The 24531-nt window shown below is 43.5% G+C and overlaps 1 protein-coding gene across 3 annotated transcripts in view; it reads left to right on the top strand.

Annotated features, from left to right (window-relative positions):
* The window catches only part of SIPA1L1 (signal induced proliferation associated 1 like 1), a 250841-nt gene that overhangs the window by 155900 nt on the left and 70410 nt on the right, over positions 1 to 24531 (top strand). For all 3 annotated transcript variants that reach the window (XM_064143298.1, XM_064143279.1, XM_064143287.1), the window contains 6 exons: positions 318 to 2136; positions 8284 to 8414; positions 9013 to 9201; positions 16388 to 16562; positions 22937 to 23040; positions 24155 to 24312. In XM_064143298.1, coding sequence (XP_063999368.1) covers positions 639 to 2136; positions 8284 to 8414; positions 9013 to 9201; positions 16388 to 16562; positions 22937 to 23040; positions 24155 to 24312 — 2255 coding nt within the window. In that variant the 5' untranslated portion in view covers positions 318 to 638. The remainder of the gene's footprint in view (positions 1 to 317; positions 2137 to 8283; positions 8415 to 9012; positions 9202 to 16387; positions 16563 to 22936; positions 23041 to 24154; positions 24313 to 24531) is intronic.

Raw genomic sequence — 24531 nt, 5'->3', positions numbered from 1 at the left:
TGAAGGTTGGACTGGCTGATGCTGGTGCTCCTTTCCAACCACAGCGATTCACAGTGATGAGAAGTTGTGCTGAGGGCTTTGGTTTAGTTAAGGACTTGTCAGTGTGAGACTAATGATTGAACTCGATGATCTTGAAGGTCTTTTCTAATCTAAGAAATTCTGTGATTCTGAAACACAACTGGTGATGACCAACTATATACAAAATGCACATTTGCTAGAAACACTAATTCTATGCAGCAATTACTCTGCTAGTTTCAGTTATGAAGAAAGTTATACATAAAATCATTAATGCTTTTATCTCTTTTTCTCACTTCCAGGTTTAAAAGAAGCATAAGCAATTGGATTACAGCTGACATTTTGGAGCATAAGTGATGTTAGAACCGTTTCAACATCTTGGAGCATGTCAACCTCTTAAAATGCAAAATTTAAAGGAAATTCTTGCTCATCAAAACCTACTGAATATCTGAATTTTCTAGACATTTTGAATTTAACTGAGTGCTTAAATGTCCACGATTAAGATCTCATGCAACCGTTGTGTATTTTGGAGGCTGTTCTCCAAAAGAGAAGTGTGTATTTAAGAAGCAGCAATGACTGTGTTTTCTTTTGGAACTTACTAAGGTTGATCGTACTGAAAGATCATGACCAGCTTGAAGCGGTCCCAGACCGAGAGGGCTGTTGCCACAGGGGTATCAGTCGGAACCGATGGCACCACAAAAGTCCACTCGGATGACTTCTATATGAGGCGCTTTAGGTCGCAGAATGGCAGTTTAGGGTCTGCAGTCATGGCACCGGTTGGACCTCCTCGCACTGAAAGTTCCCACCACGTTACCTCTACCCCTGGAGTCCCTAAAATGGGAGTCAGGGCAAGGATTGCTGATTGGCCCCCAAGGAAGGAGAACATCAAGGAAGCAAGCAGATCTAGTCAAGATATTGAAACATCAAGTTGCCTTGACAGCATGTCTTCTAAAAGCAGTCCTGGCAGTCAGGGAAGCTCTGTTAACCTTAATGCTAGTGATTCTGTCATGTTAAAGAGCATCCAGAGCACACTTAAAACCAAGACTAGACAATCTGAGAATCTAGACTCCAGATTTCTTACACCTGATGGCTATCCCAGTTCCCCAAGGAAAGCTCTTCGCAGAATAAGGCAACGCAGCAACAGTGACATTACCATAAGTGAGCTTGATGTGGATAGTTTTGATGAATGTATTTCACCCACATTTAAATCTGGACCATCTCTCCACAGGGAGTATGGCAGCACATCTTCCATAGATAAACAAGGAACTTCAGGTGAAAGTTTTTTTGACTTACTGAAGGGCTATAAAGACGAGAAGTCTGATCAGCGAAGCCCAGCCACAACTAAGCTTAGTGAACTTCTGATCGCCAGTGGAAGCAAGGGATCAGGCTTCTCTCTAGATGTTATAGATGGACCTATTACTCAAAGGGAAAATCTGAGACTCTTTAAGGAAAGGGAGAAACCACTCAAGAGACGCTCAAAATCAGAGACAGGAGATTCATCCATTTTTCGTAAGCTGCGCAATGCCAAAGGTGAAGGGGAGCTTGGGAAGTCTTCGGATCTTGAAGATAACAGGTCAGAAGATAGCGTCAAGCCTTGGACTTGTCCAAAGTGTTTTGCTCATTATGATGTACAGAGTATTTTATTTGATTTAAATGAAGTGGCAATCAACAGGCATAATGTTATTAAAAGAAGGAACACGACCACAGGTGCATCCGCTGCTGCTGTAGCATCACTTGTCTCTGGACCTTTGTCCCACTCTGCAAGTTTCAATTCTCCAATGGGCAGCACTGAAGACCTGAATTCCAAAGGAAGTCTCAATATGGACCAGGGAGATGACAAAAGCAATGAACTCGTGATGAGCTGTCCTTATTTTCGTAATGAGATTGGTGGGGAAGGGGAGAGGAAGATCAGCCTCTCCAAATCTAATTCAGGTTCCTTCAGTGGATGTGAAAGTGCCTCGTTTGAGTCGACTCTGAGTTCTCATTGCACAAATGCTGGAGTAGCAGTTCTGGAAGTTCCCAAGGAGAATCTGATTTTACATGTAGACAGAGTGAAAAGATACATTGTTGAGCACGTGGACCTTGGTGCATATTACTATAGAAAATTCTTCTACCAGAAAGGTAGGTAAATTTTATTTCTCCTTTTGTTTCATTAATGAGTGTTTGCTTTACCAACCTGGAAAATTCAGTTGATGTATAATAGCATTTGTGAGAGTTGTGTATTCTTTTGATTGGTGATGTTCACAGGCTCACAGGATATTAGGGGTTGGAAGGCACCCAAGGAGATCATCAAGTCCAACCCCCCTGCCACAGCAGGACCACACAATCTAGCACAGATCACAGAGGAACACATCCAGACAAGTCTTGAAAGGCTCCAGAGAAGGAGTCCCCCACAACCTCTCTGGGGAGCCTGTGCCAATGCTCTGGGATCCCTCTAGGGAAGAAGTTCCTCCTTGTGTTAAGCTGGAACCTCCTGTGCTGCAACTTACACCCATTGCTCCTTTTCCTATCCCAGGGAGCAGTGAGCAGAGCCTGTCCCCCCACTTCTGGCCAGCCCTCAGGTATTTATAAACATTGATAAATGCCATCTCAGTCTTCTCTTTTCCAGACTAAAAAGTCCCAAGGCTCTCAGCCTCTCCTCATAAGCCATGCCCTCCAGTCCCCTCACTATCCTCGTAGTCCTCCACTGGACCTTTTCGAGGAGATCCCTGTCCCTCTTCAACTGGGGAGCCCAAAACTGAACACAGTATTCAAGATGGGGATCTCAGCAGGGCAGAGTAGAGGGGAAGGAGAACCTCCCTTGATCTGCTGTGTTTTAACATGGTTTGTTGCATTAATCGGGACAAGCTATGTCTGCCAGAGTCCTCAACAGGATTGGAGTGAAAACCTTTGATGTTTTTAGTACTGATGTAATAACAGTTAGCAAAGGCTACAAATCATAAATATCTCAAAACACAGCTTCAGTATCTATGGGACTGGGGAGCGATTGGCACTTGAAAGATTAAAAAAACCAAAGAGAAGTAATTGCTTCCTTTTGTGTCAAGGCTTGATATATTGAGGATTTAATGAAATGTTCAGCTTGAAAAGTTAGCAGTTACAGTAATTTTTGGACATTTTAATATCTTAATCATCCATTGCAACATGTGAGTTTTAAGAAAACATATTTTAAGTCAATAATAGCATGTCAATAAAGATAAATAACTGCCTTCCTCACAGTTTTTGTTTCTAGAGTGATGGCTGTAATAAAACTAGATTTCCAGATTTTGTGGAAAGAAACTATCACTATGTGTGTATATATGTGTGCATGCAGGTGTGCATATACATACAAAAGTGTGCCTGGCTCAGGAGCAGTGTGGCCAGGAGGACAAGGAAGGTTATTCTGCCCTGTGCTCAGCACTGGTCAGGCCACACCTTGAGTGCTGTGTCCAGTTCTGGGCTCCTCAATTCAAGAGAGATGTTGAAATACTGGAATGTGTCTAGAGAAGGACAACAAAGCTGGGGAGGGGCCTGGAGCACAGCCCTGTGAGGAGAGGCTGAGGGAGCTGGAGGTGTACAGCCTGGAGAAGAGGAGGCTCAGGGCAGACCTCATTGCTGTCTACAACTGCCTGAAGGGAGGCTATAGCCAGGTGGGGTTGGTCTCTTCTGCCAGGCAACCAGCACCAGAAGAAGGGGACACAGTCTCAAGTTGTGCCAGGGAAGGACTAGGCTGGCTGTTAGGAGGAAGTTGTTGTCAGAGAGAGTGATTGGCATTGGAATGGGCTGCCCAGGGAGGTGGTGGAGTTGCCAACCCTGGAGGTGTTGAAGCAAAGCCTGGATGAGGCACTTAGTGCCATGGCCTAGTGGATTGGCTAGGGCTGGGTGCTAGGTTGGCCTGGATGATCTTGGAGGTCTCTTCCAACCTGGTGGATTCTATGATTCTGTGTGTTGCAGTGACAAAGATGTATCTGAGCAAAAGAGTACAGTTGTCTTATCACATGAGTCTACTGAACTCAAAGATTATAATTTCCATTAGAGGTATGCAGGGGGGGAAAGTCAGATCAGAGCTTTTTGACCTACAGACACAAACAAAACCAAATACTACTCAGATACTTCCCTCACAAAATGATATGTGGTCAGGTGCAGACCTCAGTATCTGTTCTTCCCTACTCTGAAAAGGCACATTGTAAGAGTTCTGTCTCCAAGATTGTGTGCCTTACTATGGTAGCTCCCGATGGGTAGAATAGGTCTGATGACCAAAGAAGGCTTGTTCAATGATGAGGTTTCATCTCTTCCCAAAAGCATCTCAAAAGAGCTTGTTATCTAGATGTGAAAACAAAAGTGAAGCTTGGAGATAGGAAGTGTATGGTCAGTTCATAAAAAGGTCAGCTGTGTGTTACAGTTCATAATTGCATCTGCCATTTTCCCTTGCTTCAAAAGAAGTCCCTGTCGTGCCTCTTCTTCCCTGCCTTGTCCTATGTTTGAGTGACTCTTGTCTTCCTTTCCATAGTCTCTGTCCATAGTCTTTTTAGTGCTGAGAGGTAGCCTTTGCTGCATGGTTTTCAAGAGTGCCAGTCCTCATCCTCTGGAGAGAAAGGAATGAGGGAAAATGTTGGTTTCCTGAGAACAGTAGAGCCAGATGTACAGTGTGGGATGAGACGTGTTGGAAGGGAAGAGCCTGAAATTAGAGACCTTTATGTGCAATTATTCCATCTGTCTCCCTCCAGAACAGTTTGATTCCTTAAGACTTGAGTTTTGCTCTCAGCAGCTGAAGGTGCAGTTTCATGTTACAGCTGACCTGATTTAACAGCATTTCAACACTAAAAGCAGGCAGGTTTATTGCTCCTGCTTCCTTGTATCAGGTCTCTTGTTTTCTGAAGACTTGGTAATCCAGTTTCATTCACTAACCTAGCAGAAATCTTGCCACCACAGGAAGTTTGCCTTTATTGCTTAGTTATTTCTCTCCAGTCTGGGAGAGTCAAATCAACTTCTCTTGCAGTCAGAGAAGTGCACAAGCCTGATGCCAGGCAAGCAAGGCTAGGGAACAGCAGGAGGAGGATGAGTAGGCAACATTTGTTGGTTTGCTTATCCTTCCCTTAAGGGAAACCACACCCTAATGCTACTGCAATGACAGTCACCATATCATCTCTGTATCTTTCTTGTAACTAAGATCAGTTAGGTAACATTGACATAACCAAGTCCTAAGGGGATTGGTGAGGGGTAACCAGATATAGAAGTGTCAGGATGTGTCTGGAGTGGATTTGGAGGGAGAGAAGCAGCTATAGATTTTTTTCCTTAAGCCCTAAACTTGGATTTTAAATCCATTGTGTTTGCATTCAGTCATAGAGTCACAGAATCAACCAGGTTGGAAGAGACCTCCAAGATCATCCAGTCCAACCTAGCACCAGGCCCTATAGACCTATGGCCCTAGAACATGGCACTAAGTGCCTCATCCAGTCCTTTCCTGAACACCTCCAGAGACAGTGACTCCACCACCTCCCTGGGCAGCCCATTCCAATGGGAAATCACTCTCTCTGACAACAACTTCCAGTATCTCAACATCTGTCTTGAATTGAGTAGCCCAGAACTGGCCACAGCACTCAAGGTGTGGCCTGTCCAGTGCTGAGTAGAGGAGCAGAATAACCTCCCCCCGAGCTGCCAGCTTTGCCAGGAGCTTGTTGTGGCAGATGCTGCCGAAGGCTTTCCTGAAGTGCAGCAGGCATGAGCCAGAGGCACTATTCCTATCAGAGATTTTTGACTGAAAAGAGGTACTTCAGAAGCCCTGTCAGATCTGCCTAAGCCTCACCAGTGTACAAGTATCAAACACAATTTGTTGACCACTGCTGTGGATTTTAAAGGGAGCTGATGGAATGAAGCTCTCAAATGAATTGGATCAAAAACCAGAATTGTATTTGGAGAGAGGGATACGGAAGAGGAATTACAAAGCAGATGCAACATCCATGGCAACTTCCTTGAATTTTTCCAACAACCCAAAACTAAATCTATAATCCCCATGCTCCAATGCAATCTCCCTCTCCCCATGCCTCTGCCATCTTTAGGCCTAAACATAAGCCTCTGGAGGCCCCAAAACAGGCCTACTGCTTACATGGAATAGGCTGCCCAGGGAGGTCGTGGAGTTGCCGTCACTGGAGGTGTTCAAGCAAAACCTGGAGGAGGCACATAGTGCCATAGTCTAGTTGATTGGACAGGGCTGTGTGATGGGTTGGACTGGATGATCTTGGAGGTCTCTTCCAACCTGGTTGATTCTATGATTCTATGGTCTAGTTGATTGGACAGGGCTGGGTGATAGGCTGTACTGGATGAGCTTAGAGGTCTCTTCCAACCTGGTTAATTCTATGATTCTATGTTTGTCCTGATTAAAAGCAGCTCCCTCCTGACACAGGGCTGGAGGAGGAAAGGAGAATGAGCTGGCCTCACCATTAGTTTGTAAGGACATAGCAGATTTATGGGATTGAATAACAATTTTCTAGTCCCTAGAGGATTTTTCACCCTATAGTTCCCAACCTGGGATAACCACTCGGCAGATTGTCTTTCTCCATGCACATTTTGTCTGTATTTTATTGTATCTGAAAGATACAGCAGAGTGTTACAACTTAAAACAGCATAACAGGGAAAAAATCAAGTCAGTTGGAACTGGAATTTTTTTTCACATGAAGCTAGTTAATGATGCTGAAACTGCATTGTTTGAAGAGGAGGTTGGATCTTGATGATGCTATGAATGGAATAGTGAATGACAAAAACCAGTTTCAGTGGGATCAGTGCAGCCCATTTAGAAATGATAACCCAAATTACTAATGCTAGGACAAGAAGAAATGGTCTCAAGTTGCACCAGGGGAGGTTTAGGTTGGCTGTTGGGAGGAAGTTCTTTCCTGAGCAGGTGGTCAGGCACTGGAACAGGCTGCCAAGGGGGGTGGTGGAGTTGCCATCCCTGGAGGTGTTTCAAAAGAGAGTGGATGTGGAGCTTGAGGCTGTGGTCTAGTGGTGAAGGCTGCTGGGATGGTTGGACTGGATGATGCTGATGCTCCTTTCCAACCATAACAATTCGTAGTGATGAGATGTTGTGCTGAGGGATTTGGTTTAGTCAAGGACTTGCCAGTGTGAAACTAATGATTGAACTCGATGATCTTGAAGGTCTTTTCTAATCTAAGAAATTCTGTGATTCTGTGATGTACTTCCCATTAGCCAGGATAGCTCATAACACTCAGAAGGCTGAGTAATAGAGCCTGCAACACCACTGTCTTAAATTGCTGACCTTTAGTTTTTGCAAGAGCACTTTTCTATTGTTTTTTAGAACTGCAGAATGTGTTGGGTTGGAAGGGACTTTTACAGGCCATCCAGTCCAACTGTCCTGCAGTGAGAAGGGACATCTTCAACCAGAGCAAGTAAAAGAAATCATTGGCTTTACAGCTGTACAGTGAAGTGAATATAAAAATATATCACAGTTAATCAACTGTCCATCTAATAAGCAGTTTCTTCAGCCCTGTGTTTTCTGCCACTTTCCCAACTAGCCCAACAAGACTAATTTTAGACTCAATTCAGCACTTTAAATGTACTCTTAGGGTTGTTTGACACTTGACTTTAAGCATTTATTCTAGTAATTTTGTTTCTTGCACTTTATTTTTCTGAGATGCTATGCCTTTTTTTAATTGTGCACAAGATTTTTTCAGCTTCATCACTTTTTCCCCTTTTTAGCTTGACTGTTTCTTGCTTCTTTGTTTTTTTTGTACAAAGGAAGTAATTTGCATCCTTTGCTAAGCACAGTTGCTTTCCACTTGTATTTTTTCATAGAGTTGTGACTTTTCCCACTTTGGTGCATTTTGTAGAATCATAGAATATCAGGAGCTGGAAGAGACCGTGAAAGATCATCTGATCTAACCCCCCTTACCAGAGCAGGATCACTTAGAGTAGATCACACTGGAATGCATCCAGATGCTTCTTTGGTTTTCTTTTTATGGGAGAGAAATGGCTTCTATTTATTTAGCTCAATGTGAATGAAGCAGATTTCCATACAAGAAGCAGTTGAAGAGGGGTGTCCTGGTTTAGACATATTTAAGCCAGGATGTAGTGTTGAATTTCAGCTTTATGGCATAAGTGGAGCTCATTAGAGAGCTGGAGAATGAGAATGACTTCCTGGTACAAATAAAGACATGACTCCTAATGACTGAAGTGCAGCTGGCAGTTTATTTCCAGTGTAACAGCTAAGCATGAAGTGCAAGAAAATGGACTTTTATTTGCATGTTTTAATTTGCCTTTTTTTTTTTCCCCTGCAAGAACACTGGAACTATTTTGGGGCAGATGAGAACCTAGGTCCAGTAGCTGTGAGTATAAGAAGAGAGAAGCCAGAGGAGATCAAAGAAAATGGACCTCAATACAACTACCGGATCATATTCAGAACCAGCGAGGTAAGCAGCTCAGGAATGATAATAGAAGCAGCTAAAAGTGAGCAGGCAGAACCAGGTGCTGGGAGGGGGTTGTTGTATGCTTTTCAGCACTGGTAGTAGATTTCTGTCTCCTCCACATATGTGTAAGCCAGGAATCTCCTGACTTCTTATGCCACGCGTTTATATTGCACAGAATAAATTGTACCAGTGAGTGAGTTATTCTGTAACATCCAATTCAGAGGAAACTGTAAAAGATTGTTTTGGCTTAAGCTTGAGAAACTTGCAGAAGTTATATTTGCTAGAAGTAAGCAAATATGTGACAGTGAGTAGACTTAAGAGGATACTTTTATACTCTGAAATACCCTGCTGGAAGTACTACTACTAATCTTACCCAAGTGCTTATTGCCTGTAAAACATGTGAAGTACTTTGAATCCAGTTAGGTGTCAGTGAGTGACTTTTCATGTATCAGTGTCTGTTTCACACAACACAAGTTACTTAATGTCCTCTGTCTCTACTGAGAATTGGAAAAGTACTATGTGTTGCTCAGCTGCTGTTGCTAATTAAGCTTTTCTCAGTGCATGCTCCAATATATAAGCTATTTTTGTTTTGTATCCGTAGCTTATGACATTAAGAGGCTCTGTACTGGAAGATGCTATTCCTTCAACTGCAAAACATTGCACAGCCAGGGGACTTCCTCTAAAAGAAGTGCTGGAGTATGTGGTTCCTGAGCTGAATATCCATTGCCTAAGGCTGGCCTTCAACACTCCGAAAGTCACAGAACAGCTTATGAAGCTGGATGAACAAGGCGTAAGTGCAGAGTAATGGAGTGAGACAAATAGTCTTAAACTGTCAGATTGCTCCCATGGACATCTATGCTGTTATTTCTTTTTGCAGTCAGTTTAACATTGCCATCATAAAATTGAAATACATCTAATCATGATCTGCCCCACAAGGGAGAGGATATAGCTGTTCTAAACAGCTTTATAATTAACAGTCATGGAGATTTTGTCAGCTTCCTTGCAAGTTGGATATTAAAATGGACAAGGTAGAGAATCTCCACATATATACATATGAGAAACAAAAACACACACTTTGTCCTCCAGTTAGTTTCAGAACCTCACCTGTTTTTCAGTAAGAGCACAATACAAGATGGTGAAGAAGTGGATAGCTGTGACTATCACAGTCTGAGGCTGGTGCAGCTCAATATTGTCACTGACTGTTGACAAACACTATCTGGCTAACAATATGAGATCAGAATGAGCATGGAGGGATCCTTTCCCTGCTTCTGGTAGCTGATAGGCTTTTATAGGGCTCTCTGTCTTACTCCTCTGCTTGACCAGATTGATGGGGGTTCATCTGCTCAGTTAACCTTAAGTTCCTTTGGCAGGTCTCATAGCCTGCCTTCAATGCCGGTACTGGTTGAGGCCCCGTCCCTGGAGGTGTTTAAGGCCAGGCTGGATGGGCCTCTGGCCAGCCTGATCTAGGCTAGAGTGTCCCTGCCCATGGCAGGGGGGTAGGAACTAGATGATCCTTGTGGTCCCTTCCAACCCTGTCTGATTCTATGATACTGTTGAGTAATAACTCAGTAATGTTGGCAAGCTTAACTTACCTTAGTATTGACTACCTCTTTCAGACTGCCAAAGTCTGTGTTGAATGCCCTCTGTCCAAGTTCAGATCTCTGCTTTACTGCTCACTTTCTTCAGCTTCATTTGTCTTTTAGCCAGTTACATGTCTAAGCCAGTTTCTCTTTCTGTACCCTGGCTATTTAGGGATTTTAGGACTTTCTGAAGAAATAAAGCTTTGTTAAAGTCTCTTGGGAATTCAGATATCCTCTGTATCAGCTGTACCTTCTGCTTGTGTTTATCAGCTCCTGACAAGAACAATGTTGTGACAAGCCAGTGTACATGTAAGGTTGAGGAAAGATGGGCTTATAGCATAGCCTGCTAAAAGAGAGAATCTTTAGAAGCTTAGACTGCTTATTCTGTTTCACATAGTAAGTTAGAGAAGCAGGTGATTAGGTTTTCCTTAGGTGGTTCCAAATATATGCACATTCAGTGTTTATGATTTGCTATCTAAACCTAATCTACCTTTCTTCAGAATCGAGTTTGTCAGGCACTTGAAGACTCAATGCTGTCTTTAACTCACATCCCAAAGTAACCTGCTTCAGCAATAGAGAAAGTGGAATTTAATTTGGTGTGGCTGCATAAGTGAGCCTTTGGGCTTGGAGGATCAGCACCTTCCAGATATGCACATCGAGAACCTGCAGTCTCAGTAGTGTTAATAGGAAAGTGTTTACAAATGTAAAGAAAGAATCTAGCATGATGTTCTGTTTTAAAAAAGTAGTTCCATGTTTATTTCTGGTAATGCCTAATTTGAAAAGTAATTTAGCATAATTTGCTTCCAGGTGGCCAAGAGAGCCAGTGGCATCCTGGCTTGCATCAGGAATGGGGTGGTCAGCAGGAGCAGGGAAGTCATTCTGCCCCTGTACTCTGCACTGGTTAGACCACACCTTGAGTACTGTGGGCCCCCCAGTTTAGAAGGGACGTTGAGATGCTTGAGCGTGTCCAGAGAAGGGCGACGAGGCTGGGGAGAGGCCTTGAGCACAGCCCTACGAGGAGAGGCTGAGGGAGCTGGGATTGGTTAGCCTGGAGAAGAGGAGACTCAGGGGTGACCTTATTGCTGTCTACAACTACCTGAGGGGTGGTTGTGGCCAGGAGGAGGTTGCTCTCTTCTCTCAGGTGGCCTGCGCCAGGGGAGATTTAGGCTTGAGGTGAGGAGAAAGTTCTTCACTGAGAGAGTCATTGGACACTGGAATGGGCTGCCTGGGGAGGTGGTGGAGTCGCCGTCCCTGGGGCAGTTCAAGGCAAGGTTGGACGTGGCACTTGGTGCCATGGTCTAGCCTTGAGCTCTGTGGTAAAGGGTTGGACTTGATGATCTGTGAGGTCTCTTCCAACCCTGATGATACTATGATACTATAAATGGGTGTACAGCATTAACCCTCCTGGGGGGAGTGATCTTCAACCTGACCCGAGGTGGTCTTGACCCCTCCCTAGGGTTGGGTCTGAACACTACCAAGTGATGGTGGTCAGCCCACTCCCTCTTCCTAAGATCCATAAAAACAAGAGGACTTCCTGTTTGGTCACCCTCTCTCTCCTCTGCCTTCCTGCTCACCAGAAACTGCCATCCTGTTCCCGGTTCTCTTGGTTTCACCACGTGGCCATCACCCCACGAGGTGGACAAAACCCATTACCAGCAAATCTGGTTGTATATTTACCTATTTTGTATCTTGTTTTCCCTTCCCTATATCTTTGTAACTTCCCTACCTCAGATACCTTTTATTTATTGTTAGACTTCTTTTAACTTCCAAATTGCAGTGAGATCATAGAATCATAGAATAGAATCATAGAATCAACCAGGTTGGAAGAGACCTCCAAGATCATCCAGTCCAACCTATCACCCAGCCCTAACCAATCAACTAGACCATGGCACTAAGTGCCTCATCCAGTCTTCTCTTGAAGACCCCCAGGGACAGTGCCTCCACCACCTCCCTGGGCAGCCCATTCCAATGGGAAATCACTCTCTCTGTGAAGAACTTCTTCCTAATATCCAGCCTATTTGGGTCCACATGCCTTTCCTCTCTCTCCATCTCATTCCTTTTGGGAAAGAAGGGGGAAGAGGGAAGGGCATCCTATAAATTGTTATTGATTCTATCAACTATATTTGAGTCTCTGGGAATTTAAATTAGAACTGAGACAATGAGTTATATTTAAAGAAATACGAGATTAAATTATCCTTATTTCATACCCCATAAATCATTAAGCTCCTACAATATGGTGTATAACACAGTTTTTCTGCTACTGCTTAAACTTTAGAAATCCATTTAGGACAGGTGATAGTTAAAATTGTATTATCTACATCAAAGTGTTTTCTGCTTTTGTGGTAATGAAACAGGTTGACACTTCTACCAGAAAAAGATAAGCACACTCTGTACTAATTAGAAGGTGCTTTTTCTTTATCAATTCCAAGCTAACAGAAAAATTAGGGTAACAGCTGCTCTACTAATTAGGTACACAGAATGTTCATCACTTTTCCTTGCTGAGTGTCACGCTGTTTCATTACAGCACAAACAGGTGCCCCTTTGATAGAGCAAATAAGATGTTTTCTGAATTTAAGAGTTAAGACTATGAAGTGACCTTGGCCATTAATTTTTACCCAGTAAACCCTTCATTGAGCCAAGTTTGCATGCATCAGTTTTGATTAAAATAGGCTGTCTTTTATATATATATATATATATATATATCTGTGTGGTTTTAAAGGAGTTTGTTGTTTTAGTATTGAAAGACTTGCAGTTTTTTATTTTGAGTTCATCTGCTTTTTGCTTCCAGACTTTAGATATCTTTCTCTGCCACATCTTAAGAGTCACTTTGGTGTGAATTTTTTTTTCCCAGCAAAGGTTTTTGTATGCAGTGATTAAATCATCTGTTGGTCTTGTTTATGATAAACTAAACAGATTGCACTTTTCATGTCCTTCACTGCAACATATTTTCTCTGAATTTTGTCTGACTTTTCTGGCTGAGCTCTGTCTCTTCAATATGACATCCAGTGTCAGAACGAGAATGTCCTTTTTACCTCAGTTCTCTGCCTGATGTTGTATGACAGGCTGCATGTTTCTTACTCTTCCCAGTAGTGCTGGAGTCATGCAACATGTGCTGCTCTGTACACATGGCCCATATTGCTTGCCACCTCTCTGTTCTTTTGTCAGCTGTATTAAAATGCAGTCATTTGAATGTCTCTGCATTCAGCAGCCGTCCAGGTGCTCTGTAGGGCAGCACTACCTTCCTGCCTAGTTACCATCCACTAGTCTTCACTTTCAACACAGAGCATGGTAACTTACTTCAGGTTTACTTCCAAAGATGATTTAAAAATTTGCATATCAGGGCAATTACTGATTTATTCCAGTAGAGGTTTATCTGTGTGGCTTCTTTATGGCTTTTCCTCTTTCACAGAAATACTGCAAAATGTCAGCTGGCTTTTAATATAATTCCTTATTTATGATATAAACTTGCTGACTGGTTAAAGCTGAGATATGCTTTCTGCTTTCTTTCACTGGGTGCTAGACAACTTGAAGTGCACTTTCCCCATATATATATATATAAAAATATGTAAATACTTTTAGATTATTAAAATGAAGCTGCTGCTTTAGGATTTTTACCGCAGCAGAATTCATCATTCAAGTCCTTTTTTAGTGTTTCCTTAGAGTTAATGCACTTCTAAGAACCCTAGATTATCAGAAGGAGGTGTAGTGATGGAGACTGCCTCTCTTCCCTCAGATCTGATTTCTTTTCTTTTTTCTGGATTCAGAAATACCAGCTTGTGTTGTCCTTATCATAGAATCAATCAGGCTGGAAGAGACCCCCAAGATCATCCAGTCCAACCTATCACTCAATCCTATCCAGTCAACCAGACCATGGCACTAAGTGCCTCATCCAGGCTTTTCCTGAACACCTCCAGGGACGGCGACTCCACCACCTCCCTGGGCAGCCCATTCCAATGCCAATCACTCTCTCTGACAACAACTTCCTCCTAACATCCAGCCTAGACCTCCCCTGGCACAGCTTGAGGCTGTGTCCCCTTGTTCTGTTGCTGCTTGCCTGGCAGAAGAGACCAACCCCATCTGGCTACAATCTCCCTTCAGGTAGTTGCAGACAGCAATGAGGTCACCCCTGAGCCTCCTCTTCTCCAGGAGAAGAAGGCACTCCCAGCTCCCTCAGGGTTTGAGTTCCAGGCCTCTCACCAGCTTCATTGCCCTTCTCTGGACATGTTCCAGTATCTCAAAGTCTCTCTTGAATTGAGGGTCCCAGAACTGGACACAGCACTGAAGGTGTGGCCTGAGCAGTGCTGAGCACAGGGGCAGAAGAACCTCCCTTGTCCTGCTGGCCACACTGCTCCTGAGCCAGGCCAGGATGCCATTGTCTCTCCTGGGCACACTGCTGGCTCATGTTCAGCTACTACCTACGAGCACTCCCCAGGTCCCTTTCTTCCTGGCTGCTCTCAGCCACTCTGTCCCAGCCAGTATTGTCGCTTGGGGTTGCTGTGGCCAAAGTGTAGAACCCTGCACTTGGCCTTGTTCAATCTCATCCCATTGGCCTCTGCCCACCCATCCTTCTTCAATGGGAGGGCCAAAGCCAGACTGATCTTTAGCCTTCTTTGCTCCCTTCTCACTGCTGGTAGTTTGTCCCTGTCGCCATTCCTTCGTCGTCGTAATAGAATACAGTAAATTTTCAATGTTCACTTCTGTAAAGTTAATTGAGAGACAGAGTAGGATCACTTCTGACAGCTTCTAAATGACCCACCACAAACAGAATAATTAAGCTGAAATGCATTAATTTTAACTTAGGCATAACCACATCATCCCAGCATGTTCCAAACTCTTTTGTCTTATGATCTGTAATAAATGCTTTGTCAGTGAATCAGTATGTTCAGATGACTTTGCTTCCAGTGCAAATAATTGTTTTTCCTTCCCCATAACCTGTAGCCCAAATGTGTAAATCTCATGCCAGTTTTGATAGACCACCCTAGAAATGCCTAGATTTTTTTTTATAAGATGAATTGCATGTGTGAACTCCAAGGCTCTTCCTGCCTGTGAAATTGTAGACAACAGTAAATGGCTGTGGGTTCTGCCTCTTCCCTTCTGTAACTTCGGTTGCAGTCCAGACATAAGGAGCACAGATACTGTCATTCTTGTGGGTGCATTGATTTTGGAATTGGTGGTGACAGTTTGATTTGAAGAAGCACACTTATGATTGGGTAAATTACCTTGTTAACATCTCGAGTTTCTGCTGTTTTAGGAACATCAGCAGGTTAGAGGGAAAACAGAACTGAGAAGCAGATATATTTGAAGATCTATGCTAGTACATAGTAAGAGCAGCGTTTCTCAGCTTAGATATTTTCTGTTGCTGCATTCTTTGGCCAGAAAAGGCCAACTAAATGCCATGGACACTCAACATGGCTAGCAGGTGAAGGCACTAATTAGGCAAATAATGTTTTATCTTCTTTTTGAAGTGAAGAAATGTTTATTTTGTCACTGACTAGAGACATGAGCACATGCTGTAGATAGTAACCGTAATACCAGCCTAAAAGTGAAAGTGAAGTTCCTGACACTACTCCAGCAGTGCTTTCCAGTGTAAGACATTCACAGGATCACAGGCTCACAGGATGTCAGGGGTTGGAAGGGACCCAAAGAGATCATCCAGTCCAACCCCCCTGCCACAGCAGGACCACACAATCTAGCACAGATCACATAGGAATGCATTCGGACAGGCCTTGAAAGTCTCCAGAGAAGGAGACCCCACAACCTCTCTAGGGAGCCTGTGCCAGTGCTCTGGGACCCTTACAGGAAAGAAGTTCCCTCTTGCATTGAGCTGTGACCTCCTCTGCTGCAGCTTCCATCCATTGCTCCTTGTCCTATCCCAGGGAGCAAGTGAGCAGAGCCTGTCCCCCCTGCTGATCCCCAGCCCTCAGATGTTTATAAACATTTATTAAATCCCCTCTCAGTCTTCTCCACAGTAAACAGCCCCTAGGCCCTTCAGCCCCTCATCATCCTCGTAGCTCTTCGCTGGACTCTCTCCAGCAGATCCCTGTCCCTCTTAAACTGGGGAGCTCAGAACTGAATGCAATACTCAAGATGAGGTCAGAGTAGACTAAGGCAGAGTAGAGGGGAAGGAGAGCCACTTGCAAGCTACATCACTGTCCTCCTGAAAATCAGAAACATGAATTTCACTTCAGAAAGCAGTTTGACATCTTCAGATGAAGTATGTCTTCACTGGGGCAGTTGTGGTGGAAAACAAGGAGAGTACTTGGAACTACACTAGCGTTTGGAATTAGTCTGATACTTAGGTGTGTTTTATTTGTGAATTCTGGGTTATGAATTCAATAAGTAAGTTGCTGCATCACTTGATGTACATGTAAGGTTTTAATCTTTTTCCCTTTGCAGTTAAGTTACCAGCTTAAGGTGGGTATCATGTACTGCAAAGCTGGGCAGAGCACAGAAGAGGAAATGTATAATAACGAGTCAGCAGGTCCAGCCTTTGAAGAGTTCCTGCAGCTGTTGGGAGAACGAGTTCGACTCAAGGGATTTGAGAAGTATCGTGCTCAGCTGGATACAAAGAGTAAGACTTTTTCATTTCTTTTTTTTCCCTGAAGTGAACAAAATGCATCAGATGGTTGCTAACTGACTTTTTAGGGGAAACTCTTAAAAAGAACCTCTTTGCTACAGGAAGGCAGGTGCTTGATACGAGAAGTGAAAGCAAAGCAAGTGCGTAATTTGACCCATGCACATAAGGTCTTTCAACTGATGATGACAGCACAGTATTTTGGTGCTCATTAAGTATGGAATTATCACCAGTGCTGCAACAAGAAACCAGGAACATTGCATAGTCATCATTTTGTGTTGAGTAATCAATACAGTTGGGATGTCATAGAATCGTAGAATGGTTTAGGTTGGAAGGGACCTCAAGGATCATCCAGTTCCAACCCCCAACCATAGCCAGGGACACCTCCCACTAGAACAGGTTGCTCAAGGCCCCATCCAACCTAGCCTTGAGCACCTCCAGGGAGGGACCATCCACAACCTCCCTGGGCAGCCTGTGACAGTGTCTCACTACCTTCACTGTAAAGAACTTCCTAACTGCTTCCTAGCCTATAGTCTAGTGATGAAGGATGCTTGGATGAAGGTTGGACTGGATGGTGCTGGTGGTCCTTTCGACCCATAGTGATTTATAGTGATGAGATGTTGTGCTGAGGGCTTTGGTTTAGTCAAGGACTTGTCGGTGTGAAACTAATGATTGGACTTGATGAGCTTGAAGGTCTTTTCCAATCTAAGAAAGTCTGTGATTCTGTAACATCTAGTTTGAATCTCCCCTCTGCCAGTTTAAACCCATTAGTCTTCATCCTGTCATTACAAGACTTTGTCAGTGGTCCCTCCCCAGCTTTCCTGTAAGCCCCCTTCAGATACTGGAAGGCCACTATAGGTCTCCTGGAAGCCTTCTCTTCTCCAGGCTGCAGAGCCCCAACTCTCTCAGCCTGCCCTTATAGCAGAGCTGCTGCAGCCCTCTCAGCATCTTAGTGGCCTCCTCTGGATTCACTCCAACAGTTCCATGTCCCTGTTGTGTTGGGGGCTCCAGAACTGCACACAATACTCCATGTGGAGTCTCAGGAGAGCAAATGAGCAGATTCCCTTTCCTTGCCCTGCTGGTCACACTGCTCTTGACTTTTTTAATGACAATTCTAATAGTCTACCACCAAAAAGGTTTGGAGAGCCCATCTATGGGATGCTGCCTTGACAACTTGTCTATTGCTTTTTCTGCTGCCTCTCTTGCATGTGGCTTTTCTTCTGGCCAGTTCTGTCTTACTCCTGCTGCTGAATGTATTCCTCCTCCTGTAATTTTTTTTTTTCATTTGGGTTATGTAAAATAGACTGGATCTGACACACTATCAAATCAAAGTGTAAACACACTGCAACAAAAACACAGTGAAAGGATGGTCTTGGGTGGCAGAATCTGTAACAGGAACTCCCTAGGTTTGGAATCAAGCTTGTGAAATACCTGTTTATCAGCTGGGGCCTGCTATAGTCAATTTGTAAATCTCTTAAAATCCTCAGGGAAGTTTTGGGCTGTCTTCCTTTTGAATATTGGAGCTAACCAGTTCCCATGGAAGTCTTTTGCTGGTTCACTCACATGCAGCAAAGAACATTAAATAAAGAGTTGACTCATGAAACCTGAAAAGCATTCATCAACTTCATGGCAGCACAAACTGTGCTCTTGTCATGGGTCTCCTATCAAAATATAGTAACTTGCTGTGCTTTAGTGCTCCACCATCTTACCATGTGCCCTTAATGCTTACAGGGATCACATGCCACCTCCTTGGGCTCTTCTTGATCAGCCTCATCCTCAGTCTTCACAGGGTTGTAAAAATTCCTATGGTTTTAAAGATAAATTAATACCTATTGCACACACATTTACTATCAAGTCTACTTTCATTTGGACTTGCCTTCTTAATGCTTTTCTGATGTTACCCTAAATAAGCCAAGTCTTTCAAACTGAGTAAGGGAGGTGTGGATTTTTCTGCTTTCCCTCCACATGCACTTGCATAATTCCCTGGTCCACCCAGGGAGGTGGTGGAGTTGCCATCCCTGGAGTGTTCAAGAAAAGACTAGGTGAGGCACTTAGTGCCATGGTCGAGCTGATTGGCTAGAGCTGGGTGATAGACTGGACTGGATGAGCTTCCAACCTGGTTGATTCTATGATTCTAAAAATGCAAGAAAGCTTTGCACCAACACTTCACTGTGATCAGAGAGGAAAGGGCATATGGAGTGGGAGCTGTGGATTTCCTGAAGGGTTTCCTACATTTTCTTTCAGTCCAGGTTTACAAGCTCATGTGTGTGAGACCTTGTAAGCTAGAACCAAATAGAAACTCTGATGCTGTCAGAAATCTCTTGGGTTTTCATGCCTGCATGCTCACTGAGGAAACATACAACTAGACTGGGATGCATGAGTTATCTATGAGCAGGTTTAGACAGCAGCAAATGTGAACAAAGGCAACAAACTGTTGTAATTATCTTGATGCTTCTGTTTTCCTTTCTTCCACTCTACAAAGCAGAGACTGGATGTGGTAGAAGAGAACCTGGTGTTTTGGGGGCACAATACGAAGCTCACTGGGTAGTTACTCAGTTATCTTTGGAAACCCACACTGCGATATCTTGTGATAGTTTGGGAGTAACTAACCAGATAAGCTTCATCTTACCTTCCAGACTCAATTAGCAATAGATCAAATTTAATTAGCCCCACACTGGGTGCCAAACTAAAGATGTGTGATGATTTGGGAGTTACCCACTCTTATCAAATCACCCAGACCAGACTCAGCCGGTTGGTAATTATGGAATGAAGCTTTATATTTACAGCTTAGCACAATATACAAGCAGATATTTACAGTATTTACAGCTGTAGACAGAAATGTACAAGTTTAAGGTAATACAGAAACACAACAGCCCTCCCAGAAACCTGAGTCCCCAGGAGGGGCTCCCAACCACCCTTCCACCTTCTTCCCACCCCTCCACCTTATCCCAAAGTCTGCCTTACATGCAAGATGAGTTTGGAGGATTGGAAAAGGGGTTTAGGAAGCAGAAGGATTAGTTACACAGAAAACAGCCCAGGGATAAAGCACAGGCTCTGACAGAGACCCACACACACACTGTCTTGTCTGTGTTTTGTGTTCTTGTTTTTATACATGTTAGCAAGCCTATGAGTGCAGCAGACATCACTACTCTTTCCTTTTCACAGCCTATAAACTAATTCTTCTCACTAAAATATTCCACTTAGCCTTCTGTTGCTAGAGGTTACTGTAATGAAATAGTTCTTGCAAGACTTCTTCCTGCATAAAAAATCTGCCTAAGGTCAGCATAGCTGATTGCAAAGATGCTCTTAAAAACAAATGTCTGTTCATTAACTTGCAGGAAAGGTCAGAGCTACTTTGCTAGTTGCTGTACCTTTGACAATACTTTGCATTCTATGAAAAAACAAGATGCATGTGTGGAGGGCAGCTGATTTGCGTATGTACTCTGGAATATGTTCTCAAGATGTTTATAATTTATGCACATTTAGAAGAGTGAAGTTGCTCCAGCAAAAGGCAATTTCAGAACAGTTATTGTTCTTAGAAAGGTTTAGAATTAGGGGGTCTAATTGGTAAGTATCCATAACAGAGCCAGTTTTTAAAAGGAGGAATCTCATCCATCCTATTAACTGAAAGCCTGTTTAAGTATATTGGATCCTTCAAGGGCTTTACAGCTCTGGATATCTGCCAGTGCCACTACGGAAAAGAGCTGCTACTTTCAAAGTCTTGTTTGTGTATTTCTGGAATTACCAGAGGGGAAGCTGTCTATCTCCTGGTACCCTGCAGACTTTGGGTAGGAAATAGAGCTTGGAAAATGCCATCTATCTCACAATTGCTAGGATGTTTTTGGGCATCACTTTAAAGTCAAACATCACAGTAGTCTTTCAGACTCTGACTTCAGTCATTTAACTTTATTTTCTAGTTGTAATGCATGCTTTATTTCCCTTCTCCTCTCAATTAGTCTTCTCAGTACTTTAAATCAGTATGTGGGATCAGCTGGATAATGGCCAGGCCTGGAAACTTGGCATGTGAGTCCAGCATGGTTAATACAGGAAGTGAAGGAGTTTGATTAATGTGACTTGTAGGAGTTTATGAATTATCTACTTGATGATATTATCAGCTTAGCTAACAGATATTCATACTGCTTGACTCTTTGGCTAAGATATGAAAAGAATATAAAAACAGCACGGAAGATGCTAAGTAGGTTAGAAAATTAGGGAATGAAAGGACCTCAAATTGGCTCTAAAACCACAGTGCTTTTAAGGAAATAATACACGCAGATGACCTTCTTATCTTAGAATCATAGAATCAAGCAGGTTGGAAGATCATCCAGTCCAACCTAGCACCCAGCCCTGTCCAATCAACTAGACCATGGCACTAAGTGCCCAATCCAATCTTTTCTTGAACACCTCCAGGAACGGTGACTCCACCACCTCCCTGGGCAGCCCATTCCAATGGCAAATCACAGTCTCTGTAAAGAACATCCTCTTAATATCAGGCCTATATCTCATGGTATTCTGATAAGCATTAAAACCAAAATATCACTAGAAGTTAGCTAGGTGGCTTTTTGTTTTTAACAGTCAGTGTTCAGTGCTGGCAAAGAAAGCCCAATCTCCTTCAAACATTAACAGAGAGATCTACTTGGGATTTTTAAAGGTATTCCAGGTATCTTTTTTTACCCTACTCCCATTTTATTCTATGTAGAAAATTTTCCATTTCATTTTGTGGATAATGTTGTGGGTTCTCATTTACAGCAAAGCAACCTCTTCATAGCACCAAATTTGACAGAAAACAAAGGTTCTTGACAAGTCTTGTACCCAGCATCTAAGTATATTTATACTATTATAAATACCTCACAAGTCTCAGAGCTCTGATCTCCTTAGTAACACAGTCTCTGCTAATAAAAATTGACAAGGTGTAATATTTAACAGCCTTTTAAAAACATTGCTCTACTTAGCTGGGATTATGTAATGCAGGAGCAGGTTCATTATAACTTCAAATATCCAGGATGTTATTTTCTGTATAGGAATGTAGGATTTTTACAATTCTGTTTGAAAATGGGCATTTTGCAACTGTGGACAGCAGTTATAGTGGATGCATTCTATTAAATATTTCAGCTTGAAATCATAAAATCAACCAGAGAAGAGAACTCCAAGCTCATCCAGTCCAACCTAGCACCCAGCCCTTACCAATCCACTAGACCATGGCACTAAGTGCCTTGTTCAGTCTTTCCTTGAACACCTCCAGGGATGGCAACTTCCCCACCTCCCTGGGCAGCCCATTCCAATGCCAATCACTCTCTCTGTCAAGAACTTCTTCCTAATATCCAGCCTAGACCTCCCCTGGTACATCTTGAGACTGTGCCCCCTTGTTCTGTTGCTGGTTGCCCTTCTCTGGATGCACTCCAGGATGACAAAGATGGTGAGGGGCCAGGAGCACAGCCCTGTGAGGAGAGGCTGTGAAGCAGCTGGTGGTGTGCAGCATGGAGAAGAGGAGGCTCAACGCAGACCTCACTGCCAACTACAGCTACCTGAAGGGAGATTGTAGCCAGGTGGGGTTGATCTCTCATCCCAGGCAACCAGCAACAGAACAAGGGGACACAGTCTCAAGATGTGCCAGGGGAGGTCTAGGCTGGATGTTAGGAGAAAGTTGTTGGCAGAGAGAGTGATTGGCATTGGAAGGGGCTGCCCAGGGAGGTGGTGGAGTCACTGTCTCTGGAGGTATTCAAGTGCCATGGTCTAGTTGATTGGATAGGGTTGGGTGATAGTTTGGACTGGATGAGGTGTCTTCCAACCTGGTTGATTCTATGATTTGCAATATCTGTCTACCTTCCTTTCTGAGGTCCTTTTCATATTCCTTACAATTCAGTTTCATTCTGATTGGCCAGAGCTATTAGATGGTGTGTAAAACTTATTTAGAACTTTTATAAATCAACTTGCATATTTAAAAATGCTTCCCTCAGGGTTTGCTGCTGTGAATGGGCTGCCCGGGGAGGTGGTGGAGTCGCCGTCCCTGGAGCGGTTCAAGGCAAGATTGGACGTGGCACTTGGTGCCATGGTCTAGCCTTGAGCTCTGTGGTAAAGGGTTGGACTTGATGATCTGTGAGGTCTCTTTCAACCCTGATGATACTGTGATACTGTGTGAATTACTTATTCCTATCAAGTTCTTCATTGGGACAAATACACAGAGTTGTCCATTCCATCTAAATGTATCATGTGGTTTGGTAGGTGAATAAACTTGCTAAGTTTTTACTTGCTGACATTTGTATTCAAGGAAATTCTTTTTGCATTGCCTGGATGGCTTTCTTTGCTTATAATGACGCTTTGGTTTTAAATCCTTTAAATAATGCTTTTCCCTTTTTTTTCTTTTGCCCTAGCTGATTCAACAGGCACTCACTCTCTGTACACGACATACAAGGACTATGAAATCATGTTCCATGTTTCTACTATGTTGCCATATACTCCCAACAACAAGCAACAGGTAAGATAGACCGTGCTTATTTAGAATTAATTCTTCCCCCATCTCAAAAGTAGCTGAACTATTGAATATTTATGATGGTTCATTTGTCACTGACAAAGAAAACAATCAAAAGTAAAAATGGCCATCTCTGTATCAAAACTCTTAGCAGGACACATCATTGTAGGTACATTACAGGTGGATTTCTATCTGTGTGACAGTTTTTGATTTAAACTTGCATTATTATGCTGGGTGACAGGTTGAATAGGTGATAGGTTCAAGAGAGATGCTGAGATACTGGAACGTGTCCACTGAAGGGCAACAAAGCTAGTGACAGGCCTGGAACTCAAACTGTATGTGGAGAGGCTGAGGGAGCTGGGGGTGTGCAGTCTGGAGAAGAGGAGGATCAGGGCAGACCTCATTGTTGTCTACAACTACCTGAAAGGAGATTGTAGCCAGGTGGGGTTGGTCCCTTCTGCCAGGCAACCACCAATAGAACAAGGGGACACAGTCTCAAGTTGTGCTGGGGGAGGTCTAGTCTGGATGTTAGGAGGAAGTTGTTGTCAGAGAGAGTGATTGGCATTGGAATGGGCTGCCCAGGGAGGTGGTGGAGTTGCCATCCCTAGAGTTGTTCAAGCAAAGCCTGGATTAGACACTTAGAATCATAGAATCAACCAGGTTGGAAGCGACCTCCAAGATCATCCAGTCCAACCTATCCCCTGCCCCTAGCCAGTCAACTAGACCATGGCATTAAGTGCCTCATCCAGTCTTTTCCTGAACACATCCAGGGACAGTGACTCCACCACCTCCGTGGGTAGCCCATTCTAATGGGAAATCACTCTCACTGTGATGAACTTCCTCCTAACTTAGTGCCATGGTCTAGTTGACTGGCTAGGGCTGGGTGCTAGGTTGGACTGGATGAGCTTTTTCAACCTGGCTGATTCTATGATTCTATGAAATTTTCAAGTCTTGAAGTTTTTAGCTTGAAATCTCCTTGGGAATTAAAATCAGTTTAAAAAATGGAGCCACAGTAATTGACAATACTGAAAAACAATTGAGAATTGTGCAAAGGCTGTGTTTGCTTTAACCTGTACATCTTGTCTTTCTCTTTGTTTTTCCTTCCCCCCTCTCTCAAAAGCTACTGAGAAAGCGGCACATTGGCAATGATATTGTGACGATAGTTTTCCAGGAGCCTGGAGCACAACCGTTCAGCCCGAAGAACATTCGGTCCCACTTCCAGCACGTCTTTGTCATTGTCAGAGTGCACGGCCCCTGCACGGACAGCGTTTGCTACAGGTAGCTGTCGTGTGCTTCACTGAATGCAAGCCATGCCAGTGCGAAGGAAGCTGTCACTCCTTTCCTAAATTCTCAGTAGGGAAATGTGATGAAAGACAGAGGCTGAGTAGATTTTGAGTTGTGTGAACTGGGAAAACTGCTTAAAAAGTCAATAGGCAGATGTGAGTATTTAAAGCAAAGGCACCTGATGAGGAAGTTAATGTTGTCTACAACTACGTG

Source organism: Pogoniulus pusillus, chromosome 1 (genome assembly GCF_015220805.1).
Source record: "Pogoniulus pusillus isolate bPogPus1 chromosome 1, bPogPus1.pri, whole genome shotgun sequence".
In the NCBI taxonomy this organism is placed as follows: domain Eukaryota; kingdom Metazoa; phylum Chordata; class Aves; order Piciformes; family Lybiidae; genus Pogoniulus; species Pogoniulus pusillus.
Note: the sequence above shows the minus strand (reverse complement) of the source record. Positions and strands in the feature narration are given on the sequence as shown.